This window comes from Zootoca vivipara, chromosome 4 (genome assembly GCF_963506605.1).
Source record: "Zootoca vivipara chromosome 4, rZooViv1.1, whole genome shotgun sequence".
Classification (NCBI taxonomy): Eukaryota; Metazoa; Chordata; class Lepidosauria; order Squamata; family Lacertidae; genus Zootoca; species Zootoca vivipara.
In genome coordinates, this window is record NC_083279.1 from 89,308,878 (window position 1) to 89,321,028 (window position 12,151).

General features: G+C 48.3%; 1 protein-coding gene across 1 annotated transcript in view; it reads right to left on the reverse strand.

The window, feature by feature from the left end:
- The window catches only part of TYR (tyrosinase), a 62,613-nt gene that overhangs the window by 14,141 nt on the left and 36,321 nt on the right, over positions 1 to 12,151 (reverse strand). Inside the window, exon 3 of the mRNA XM_035116603.2 lies at positions 5,834 to 5,981. Within this exon, the coding sequence (XP_034972494.1) occupies positions 5,834 to 5,981 (148 nt within the window). The remainder of the gene's footprint in view (positions 1 to 5,833; positions 5,982 to 12,151) is intronic.

The following is a 12,151-nucleotide window of genomic DNA, read 5'->3' on the forward strand; positions in this document are numbered from 1 at the left end:
CACAAGGGCCATCCAGTCCAACCCCCTGCCAAGCAGGAAACACCATCAAAGCATTCTTGACATATGCCTGTCAAGCCTCTGCTTAAAGACCTCCAAAGAAGGAGACTCCACCACACTCCTTGGTAGCAAATTCCACTGCCGAACAGCTCTTACTGTCAGGAAGTTCTTCCTAATGTTTAGGTGGAATCTTCTTTCTTGTAGTTTGAATCCATTGCTCCGTGTCCGCTTCTCTGGAGCAGCAGAAAACAACCTTTCTCCCTCCTCTATATGACATCCTTTTATATATTTGAACATGGCTATCATATCACCCCTTAACCTTCTCTTCTCCAGGCTAAACATACCCAGCTCCCTAAGCCGTTCCTCATAAGGCATCGTTTCCAGGCCTTTGACCATTTTAGTTGCCCTCTTCTGGACACGTTCCAGCTTGTCAGTATCCTTCTTGAACTGTGGTGCCCAGAACTGGACACAGTACTCCAGGTGAGGTCTGACCAGAGCAGAATACAGTGGTACTATTACTTCCCTTGATCTAGATGCTATACTCCTATTGATGCAGCCCAGAATTGCATTGGCTTTTTTAGCTGCTGCATCACACTGTTGACTCATGTCAAGTTTGTGGTCTACCAAGACTCCTAGATCCTTTTCACATGTACTGCTCCCAAGCCAGGTGTCTCCCATCCTGTATTTGTGCCTTTCTTTTCTTTCTTTTTTTGCCTCGACTCCCTTTTTTGTCATACCCCCCCCCCCCATTTCCTATCAGAAGAAGGGCAAGTGCTACCATCACTTCACCAACGAGACACAGCACACAGACCCTCCACCGCCCTGAGAAAAACCTCTTAATCCCGATTTTACTTTATTCTTTGGTAGATTTACAAAAAGAAAAATGCACACCATTAAATACTTTTTTTAAAAAAGAGGCAAGATTAGACACGGATGCACAAAGCATTTCTTTTTTAAAAAAATCAAGACTCCTTGCACTCCGCTTCAGATCCCCCTTTCATCCTGCCTAGGGCGGCTCAGCCCTCTGCCTGCACCCCAGAGCTGGTGTGTCATGTGGGACTTGGGTCTCAGCATCCTCTCGCCCTCCTCCCCTGCTCTCCAGCAGCCACTGCAAGCTGCCCAAGGGAGGAGGTTGGCAGCAGCGGCAATGGAGAAGCCATGGAGAGGCAATGGGATGCTCGCTCGCAGCCGCCACTGCCGTTGCCGCTGCTCGGGACAAGTGCCGGCTTATTATTTATTGAATTTATATCCCGCCCTATGCCTATTCTCCTCCCTGAGCTTGGCAGCAACGCTAGCACAGAAAACAGGGACATTCCAGTATCAGATCAAAAGCTGGGGTGGCTTTCGTAATTCTGGGGCTGTCCCTTTGCCAGCTTACTCTTTCCATGACTGTCAGGTGTGCATGTGGCCTAAAATGCAATGTAGTGCTGACCTTGTAGGGCGACACTTTAAATGTACGGTGCAAATGGGGTCTGACTCAACCCGCCCCGCCCCCCGGTAGTTACTGTCGGCATGTCCAGGAGGGTGCCTACTCGTGAGTAGGGCCATGGCAGAGACACATACCTGACTGGCATGTTCCCTCCCTCCTGGGAGATCGTTTGGGAGCTTCTGGAGCGTTCTTCAGCCCGAACATCACAGTGACTGGTGTGATGAAGCACTAGCACACCTACCACATCTGCAGAGGCTTGCACAGTTGCGTAACAGCACAGCATTCTGGCTAAGCTAGTTTATTTACATATAAACAGATGGGAGCTCTACATTATGGCTCCCTCTCTCTGGCATCACAGCCAGTAAACAGAGAGAACAAAGGAACATCAGTCCCACTTAGGAAGACAGTAAGACAAACCTCCTGTCTACGTCACATCCACTCTGTGGAATGAAAACACATATGATACACAATAAACCTATGACTGCAGACGGGGAATGAATCTCCCAACAACCTCCCCTGATTTATACCCTGTGCTGCAGTTCACCTTCGGAACTACCTGCAACTGGATTGGCATTGGGACATACCATTTTGCACTTCTGATAAGTCGTGGTGTCATAGCACTTTGACTATCAGGAAATTGCACAGTTGGCTTTGTTGATACACACGGCCATTTGGACGTGGTCCAGTTTCCTTCTCCAAGGAAAATGGTCTTTACCCATACAGCCTTTGGGCATGGTTTACTGCCTCTTGAGGACAAACTCTGTACCCTTCTCTGGACTCCGGGTTTTGAGGCCTGTGTTGAGCCGCTTACAACAGCATCAGCTGTAACTGTGTTAGCAAACTCTTGCACTGTGGCAAGAGTTTTATGCTGATGTACTAGGTCCTTTGCCACAGTCCAGGGGCAAAGCCAAGTATTACCTCCTGCTGGAGGGTAGTTTTGTGTTCAAATCCTGCTTCCAGTTACCCCTCCCATGAATTCAAAACTAAATAGCGCTCTTCATGTAAAATACAGGCCGATCTGGGCCCCGAGTTGATAAACCTTTCAGGCAACTCAGATTTTTATTTTCTTAAAATAAAATAAATAAATATGAAAACAGATTTTACTGTAACTGTGGGCGGAAGGCCAACGCTAATGGCCGCCTCTTGACCTGCCTTTGTCTTGCAGATCTACTGTGGATTTGAGCCACAGCTCACGCAGCTCGACAGCATATCATTTGGAGCAAATTTCGGCGCTGGAGGGCGAGGCGAGGGCTGCAAACAGTTGAGGCTCGCTGTGCGAATACCGAGCGATCAAGGTAATAATCATCATCATAATACTTGGCATGCACGCAGGGCCTTTAGAAAAGCATATCCTGAATTGCAGCATGAATATTAATCAATCAATCTGCATGCTAAAAGTGGATCGCCCCACAGGAAGAGGGGAGTTTTTCAGTATGCCCTGGGTACAGGAAGGTGATAGACTCAGAAGCCGTAGAAGCAATGGGTAGTTTGTCTCCAGAATGACAGCACAGCGTCACCCCCCTCATGCACTTCCTACCTCCTTCAAAATATTGGTTATTAGAGTTTAATCACACTTTTGCCATTGGGCCAGCCTCAAATGGATAAAAGAAAGCACTTATTTACACAGCGCTTAGTTAAACTATGGAACTCCCTGCCACAGGAGGTTGTGATGGCCAGCAGCTTGGATGGAGATTAGACAAATTAGCGGAGGATAAGGCTCTTGATGCCTACGATGGCTACACTCTGTCTCTGCAGTGGTAGCAATGCTTCTGAATACAGTGCTACCTCTGTTTAAGAACTTTATTCATTCCGGAGGTCCATTCTTAACCTGAAATTGTTCTTAACCTGAGGTACCACTTTAGCTAATGGGGCCTCTTGCTGCCACTGCACGATTTCTGTTCTCATCCTGAGGTAAAGTTCTTGACCCAAGGTATTACCTCCGGGTTAGCAGAATCTGTAACCCGAAGCGTTTGTAACCCAAAGTGTTTGTAACCCGAGGTACCACTGTACCAGTTGCCAGAGGGGAGAGGAGGGTGGTTTTGTGTTCAAATCCTGCTTGCAAATTTCCCACAGGGAAGTGTGAGAACAAGATGCTGGACGAGATGGGCCACTCGCCTGAATCAGCAGGCTCTTCTTGTGCTTATGAACGCTCTCTTGCATAGCTGCCAAGTCTCCCATTTTTCGTGGGAAACCCCCGTATTTTAAACCGTTTCCCGCTGGCAGCCCGGATTGGAAAAAAAATCCTGTAAATCCCCCAGATTTCCTACTTGCCAGGGAGGCTCCATTTTGGGTCCTGGCGCCGCCTGATTTCTGGTGCCCAGACATGGGTAGCGCGGCACCGAAAGTCGCTTCTACGCATGTCCGACTTCCAGTGCCGCTCCACCCATGTCTGGGCACCAAAAATCGGGCAGAGCGGCACCGGAAGCTGCTTCTATGCATGCCCGGACATGCGTAGAAGCAAATTCCGGTGCCACACTACCCATGCCTGGGCACTGGAAATCAGGCGGCGCTGGCACCGGTAGTTACTTCTACGCATGTCCGGACATGCGTAGAAGTGACTTCCGGTGCCGTGCTACCCATGTATGGGCACCGGAAATTGGGCGGTGCCGGCACTGGAAGTTGCTTCTACGCATGTCCAGACATGCGTAGAAGCAACTTCCGGCGCCGCACCGCTGCTGATCCTGCATTTTTCAGCGGGAGACTTGGCAGCTATGCTCTTGTCCACTGACACAGGTTACTTACAAGTGGAGAGGACCAAGCACACCAAGCTGTGGTCTGTGGTTGGGGTAAGGAACCAGGCCACTGCAGTGCTGGGAGAAGCCTGAACTCAGCACCACACAGAGAAACAAAGGCAAGGATCCCTGCTATGAAGGATCAGGCTACAAAGTTCAGCTAAGCAGTTCCGGGGAATCCAGAGAACAGAAAGGAATTCTAGCACAGAACACTCCCGTTGAGATTCCCGCATCTACAGTTCCAGGATCCCGTTGAGTGCTAAGGATAATACTGAAGGACCAAGACATTGCTGTCGGTTTGGCATGAAAGAACGGCAAGACATCTGTAGCTCCATCCATGGCAAACAGTTCCCTTGTTTCATCAATGTTTCTCTGTGCCTGCTCTGACATCACATGCGCTGATTAGCCCCACCTGCTGGCACTGACGTATATTGCACACACAGCACAGCTGTATTTACAAAGCTCCGCTCCTTGCAGGCGTTGGCACTGCAGATGCCAACACTCGAGGGTGGGAGTAAATGGTTGTGTGGCACTGGGGGCGGGATCAGCTGGGGAACTCCTGCTTCCTGCTCATCTTATTATAAGTACACAGTTCACCCGAATGGGGCTTATTATGTATACCAGCACATACTCCCATGGTTGCCACATCTAAGAAAGCACATTTTCACGTAGTGCGTAAAGCGTAGAACTCGCTCCTGCCCACCAACTTGGATGGCTTTAAAAGAAGAGCGGGAAGATTCATGGAGGAGGAGGAGGCCATCAATGCCCACTGGCCATAATGGCTATGTTCCACCCCCTGGTATACCTCTAAATACCAGTTGCTGGCAATTGCAGGAGGGCAGAAGGCTGCTGCGCTCATGCCCAGCTTGCAGGCTCCCCACAGACATCTGGTTGGCCACTGTGAGAACAGGATGTTGGACTAGATGGGCCACGTTCCAAATATAACCCAGTAATTTTCCTATTTGGCTCTCAGAACCTGCCCCATACCCTCTCCTCTGCATAGGTGCCAACTCCCAGATTGAAAAATGTGGGATTGGCAGCGGCACAACACTGCTGCGGCCATTTTGGAACTGGGCAGAGCAGCACCGGAAGTCACTTCTACACATGCTCTGTCCATATCCAAAATGGCCGCAGTGCCAGAAATCGCTTCTGCGCATGTCCAGAGACTCCAGACATGCGCAGAAGGAGCATCCCCGGGCCGGAAAGAATCCGGGGGATTTACGGGGTTTTAAAAAATCCGGGCTGCCAGCGGGAAACGGCTGGAAAAACGGGGGTTTCCCGGGGAATATGGGAGACTTGGCAGCTATGCTCCTCTGCCCCTATCCCCCTCAAAGCTGCATCTCTGCATGGTCCTGCTGTATGCCTCCATGGGGTGTTTTCAGCTGACGGCATCTTTGAACTCTGTCGATGGCTCTTGCTTGTCCAGATGGCAACTAGAGAGATGTGTGTACTTGTGGGTGGAAACCAAAGGTAAAATTTACATGGCTCCACCCACTTTCACCTCTGGTTGCCTCCCACCATTGGCTTGTGGGCCCTGGAAGATATGCGCCAGAATCAAATGCAGCCTCTGGTATGACAAATCCCCCCCCCCACGCCTGATCTGACGTATCAATGGCTTTAATATTTGTCTGCATTCACGGAAGGCATCACCCTTACCAGGAAGCTTCCTCCCTACCTGTCGACGAAGGCATGGTGCAGAATGAAGATGGGATCATTAGCTGAGCCTTGCACCTGGGACATGGAGCCATTCATGTAGATGTGCAGGGCGTTGTGGAGGCTGCTTTGGGACACGTTCGATATGGCGGTGCTTGGATTCGCAAAGCCTGTAGGGAGGAGAGGAAACAGAGCAGTGAATGGCAATGTTCTTTGCAATAGGCATTGTGTTAATTGCAATACACATTGTTTAGGGATGCTTTTATCATGTTTTTAATATTCTGTTGGGAGCTGCCCAGAGCGGCTGGGGAAACCCAGCCAGATGGGCGGGGTATAAATATATTATTATTATTATTATTATTATTATTATTATTATTATTATTATTATTATTATTGGGCTACAGCCAGTGAAGTCCTGCTCAGAGTAGACCCATCGAAATTAACAAACCTAGGTTCACTCTGCCCAATGCCCACTAACTTAAGTGGGTCTACTCTGAGTAGGGCTAGCATTGGCTACCACCCAGTGCACTCTTCCTATTCATACATTCCCATATGCTTAGATCGACACCAGAGGATTTGCTCTATGGGCTCCTAGCCTGTTCTCTGAAGTCAGGTGGGTGACCATGAGAATTGAGACCTTTGTCGCCCCAGCACTCAAACTGTGGCCTAGTTTATCCAAGGAGGTCATCTGCACTCCTTAATTGCTTACTACTCACTTGTCTGGTAAATGGAAGTATTGATGGTGATGGCATCTCAGCCAAGTGCCACTTCTTCTGTCCAAATGGGAGGCCACTGGATACATCTGCAGGTGGCCTGGGCACCCAGAATTTATTTATTTTTACTGTGGATGCCTGGTCTTCACCAGATGCCACCACCTCTGACTCTCTGGTGTCGCGGCAGCAACTGGGCCAGAGCTGAGCCGTGGGGCCTCTATTGGGGGCCGTTGGGGCCATGGCCATGCTTCTGGGGTGCATCTATGGCCGTGGCGGCCCCACCAGTGGCCCGCAGTGGAGGTGGAAGCCCTGGCCCACTTGCCACCATGGACCAGAGAGCGGCAGCAGTGGGCACGCACAATGTGGCATGGCATGATGTCATGTTGTGTGTGCGCACTGTTGGGCACCCTCAGTCTGAAGCCTCTGTGGGACAAACGGGTGCAGCATCCATGGAAACAGAGCTCCACAACACAGAAAGGATGTCAGGATGTCCACCTCAGAAGATAAACAAGCCCCCAGCTACTGATAAGTCTCCATCTTCGGATATTCGGAGGTTATGGCTATGTGAACACAGGGGCACCAGATTTAGCTTGCATGGCTAACAGTCACCAACAAAGCCATCCTTCGTGTCGTAATTCATTATACGCCATGCAAGGAAGAAGCCTTTGGTTTTGTCCATCCTGCCTTTCAGACAAGTTCACTAGGTCCTGGAAAAAAAGGACGCTGTGGTGTGGGTGTAGGTGGCAGAGGGCGGGTAGGAGGTGGCTGCTTGCTTTGGCATGTGCCTGAGGGTGGAAATCATCAAAACAGACCTAGCGTCGAGCCCAGTGATTTATACAGGTTAATAACCGTGCAAACACTTTCTGGACCAGCTGGCATTTCTGAACAGTTTTTTAAAAGCAGCCTAAGACTGCCAGAGAGAATAGAATTTCAGTCATCAATGGGAACTTGGCATAAATCTGAAATCTGCAGTAATTGACTATTTAATATTCTTTTTATGGGAGAACGGCTTTACATAACTTTCGGTATTAACAACTAATGAGGCATGATTTGCTTTAGAACATGACTGTTCCCCTCATTTGGCCCATCCGTGTCGCTCATGAGTTTACTCATGTGTATTAAGAAGCACAGTCCTGGATCGTTGTGACAGCATAAAACAATGCATTAACAATGCTGAACACAAGAGCAACTGGCACATTTCATTTTATTTCCTGGTTGAATAAGCAAATGTCAATCCCATCCTTCCTCCCAAAGAAGTCCAGGGCAAGAACAACAACAAAAAGCAGGAAAACGATACAGTGTGAAATAAAATAGAATACAAACAGTTGCATATCCTTGAAGCTAATAATTTCAAGGTTGCCAGGAATAGTCTCTTTCAGTCATTAAATGCCCAGGTGAACAGGGATGCATTTAAATTCCTTCTGAATGTTAATAATGAAGAAGACAGGTACACCTCACCAGGGAGGGCATTCCAGAGACAGGGAACCACCACCAAGAAGGCCCTGCACACCGTTTTTACAAACAGAGAGCTTTAGGCCAAATCAGGCCCTCGAGGGGATGCTATCTGTAAGGAAAAGGTTGTGGGTAGCAGTCTGAGGTGAGCCAGGAGAGAAATCACCAGTCAGGACCGCAGAATGAACCAGGAGGCCGGAGCAATGAGCAAGACAGAAGTTCGTTCAGTTGTTTTGTCTCAAGTGAGAACACAGGAGGAAACCAAGACCAAAGGCTTGCCAAAGGTGTCAAATGGAACAGGAAGCCATTTAAAACCCCTTCCAATGGACAGTCTGGATAGGAAAATCCAGTTCTACGTATTTGCCAATCCAGAGAGGACAATGACAGCAGGATTTGGCACACTTTCCCCGCAGGGCTGGTGTGTGAGTCACTAGCCCTGCTAGCCCTCAAATCCTCCTCAAAGTGTCCCTCACCTGGAGAGATACTTGATGACAAAGGATGTAGGTACCTGATAAAGAATGATAGAAACAGAGGGCTGATGCCAGGCTAAGTACTTTTTCTTCATACCTAGCCAGAAAAAATGTACGTTTTCTGTGCAACTCTTGCATTGTGCTCAGCCTGTGTCTTAACAAATGTGTCCCCAATCTTTGGGCATTTCAGTGATTTCAGCTTTCTCTCTGCTCCTTATTATCTCACCAAACCCGATTCATTTTCAACAGAAATTGCTGGATATCCTGAAACCAAATTGCGCCACCCATTGCAAGTTTGCAGAATGGTTTATACTAAGCCAAGGGCTTAACATTGTGTGTGTGTGTGTGTGTGTGTGTGTGTGTGTGTGTGTGTTTGTTTTACCTCCCCTTCTGTGATTTTCACTTGTTACTGAACACACAGTACATGGCATATGATTTCAGAATGAGCACCCTGGGTATTAATTAGTCTGGGTTACTAAAGGGGTCACAGGAAAAGCCCAGTATATCAGTCTTTCCCTGTATTGATTTTTGCTTGCTGTCTAAAAATCCATGACCCTGTGTCACCAAAGACATGAAAGCCTGTCTCTTGAAGCTGGTTCTTTTTCTAAACACCAGAGGCTGATTTGAACAGGGACAATATTATTACTGCCTCATCCAGCAAGGATGCAACATCTTCATTCAAATTCATTGCTCTCTCCCCATCCCCACTGGATTGAATTCACACATTCAGTTGCCATTCACCAAATGCCTGCCTTCCAACACTGAAAGGGTTATCACATAGAAGATGGAGAAAACCGGTTCTCTCCTGGTGAGAGGGCAGGACTAGAACCAAAGGGTCAAAATGTGTGTGTGTGTGTGTGTGTGTGATCTCTGCCTGATATCCTGGAGAACCGCTTCAAATCACAGTCAGTCAAGGATCTGACTCAGATCACATTCACACAATATTTTGAAGACACTATGATACCACTTTAAACAGTCATGACTTCCTGCAAAGAATTTAGTTGTAGTTTGTTAAGGGCGCTGAGAGTTGTTAGAGCTACGATTCTCTGAGTGTTTTAACAATCCCTCTTCACATGAAACTCAGGGAATTGCAGGTCTGGGGCGGGGGGCTGGGCTTTCCCAGCAACTCTCTACACCCTTATCAAAATACAGCTTCCTGCAGAAATGCCAGCTTATGAGGGTGATGGAGGGACGACGACAACATTGTGTGCATGATGTCAGGATGTCAGGGAGAGCCACAGCCAGAAGGGTTTTGGGAAGCTGGCAAGAGGGGTCTTGGACCCCATCAGAGCATCATATCACCCTTCCTAAGCTGGGCAGAGAGGGACCCAGGTGGCGCTGTGGGTTAAACCACAGAGTCTAGGGCTTGCTGATCAGAAGGTCGGCGGTTCGAATCCCTGCAACGGGGTGAGCTCCCGTTGCTCAGTCCCAGCTCCTGCCAACCTAGCAGTTCAAAAGCACATCAAAGTGCAAGTAGATAAATAGGGACCGCTCCGGCAGGAAGGTAAACAGTGTTTCCGTGCGCTGCTCTGGTTCGCCAGAAGCAGCTTTGTCATGCTGGCCACATGACCAGCTGTCTGCGGACAAACGCCGGCTCCCTCGGCCTATAGAGCGAGATGAGCGCCGCAACCCCAGAGTCGGACACGACTGGACTTCATGGTCAGGGGCCCCTTCACCTTAAGCTGGGCAGAAGCTTCTGATAGGACGCTGCAGCCCTCCTGTCTCCTCCCCAAAGCTCTGTGCTTTTGGGACATCAAGGAGGGGGGGCTACCCCAAAAAATATATAGGGGGCAGCAAAAGGGCTCGGCCTCTGGGAGCCAGCACCCTGGCTCCCAGAATTCTTTGTGGGAAGCCATGATTGTGTAAGGTGGGATAGGGCTTTAAATGTATCGTGTGGTTGTGACCTAAGGCAACTTCCTGTGTCTCTGCCGTTTCCCAAGCCTTGGAAACAATGCCCCTCTTAATGTAATCTGAACGGGCCTTGGAACTTTTGTACCCTGGCATCCTGTTGTGAGGTCAAAGTATCGCATGATAGATTTCAGCGCCTGAAGCTTCAATCATGTGCTATTCTCCATAACTGCTTTTTCATCAAAGGAGGGTGGAAAAGGTTCCCCCACAATGACCCATTATGGGGCTGAAGCATCTAATGATGTGAAGGGGGTGGGCCTGGCTTGATCTCGTGCCTTTCAGAGCAGCTCACGCCCAGAAATCAGCAGAAGCTTTTCGTGGCACGTTGGCAAACAATATCACCTGCACATGTCCGCAGATCTCACCAGGGTCACTGGAACGCATGACATTTTGGGTTGAAAAGTTGGCCACCCAAAATGCATTGGTTCCTTCTTGGAATTTGCTTTCTCTTTCAAGCTAGATTTTGCGACTTAGAGCCTAGTTTGGAATCTTTTCTTTAGGAAAAATGGAGAAACTGCATACGGCAGGGAAAGGGTGTGAAAGCTTTCAGCATTTGCTGTTAATCTCGAACTGGATCATGCCACTCATGTAAAAGAAAAGCAAAGTCCTGAAACTTTATTGAGAGAGTAACTGGAATCTGCCACCTGCCTTAAAAAAAAAAAAGCTGAATTATGCATTCGGAATAAATTGTGCAAACAATTTGCATAACTGACCTCACTAGGTGTACTTTATTCCACAATTTATTGCTATTTTGAATCATTTATTCTGCAGCTCTGTGGGTCAAATGCACAGAAGGTGTGATTTTTAAAAAATTATTTAAAAAGGGGGTGTGTGGCTCCAGAGAGGTCATCCTCTGTGAAATGCCCTCCTTATTTAGGGCTGCCATGTGGTTGTTCCTGGATTTCTTTGCGAATTTCCTCGGTTTAGGGCAGTGATGGGCAACCTTTTGAGCTTGGTGTGTCAAAATTCGCCAAAAAACCGAGCATAACTCGGGTGGTGTGTCACTTCGAGAAAAAAACCATAATTTCACGCTATTTATAGTTTAAATAACAAAAATGTATAATTGTAATATATAACTGTATTTAATAACCCAAAAACTAATTATTTAACCTAACCAAACCAAAAAACCCTTATTTATCACAAAGTGCCCAGAGTTGTTGAGCTTTTTTTGGGGAGCTGTTGACCAAATTTGGGAGATTTTTTTGGGGGGTGCAAAAGTTGCTTTGCTTTTTTGGGGTGGATACCCCAAAGCTGCTGCACTTTTATGGGGGGGGGGAAGAGAACAGAAATAAATGACGAATAATACCTTCGCTGGAACTAACACACAGCACCGACACATAGCTGCCAAGTCTCCCGTATTTACCGGGAAAACCCCGTTTTTCCAGCCGTTCCCAGCTGGAAAAACAGATTTTTTTGTTTCCCCCCCGGTTTACTTACCGGCTGGGGGAGGCTCCTTCTGCGCATGTCTGGAGTCTCTGAAGCGATTTCTGGCACGGCTGCCATTTTGGAACTGGGCGGAGCATGCTCAGAAGCGACTTTCGGTGCTGCTCTGCCCAGTTCAAAAATGACCGCAGTGCGACTTCCGGTGTGGCGGCCATTTTGGAACTGGGCAGAGCATGCTCAGAAGCGACTTCCGGTGCTGCTCTACCCAGTTCCAAAATGGCGGCAGCACTACTTCGGGTCTGCCGATCCCTTATTTTTCCGGCAGGAACTTGGCAGGTATGCACCGACATAGTCTGCCAAAATGCCAAAAAAACAAGCACAGAAGGGGTTAAAAAATGAACGCTGTTACACCCA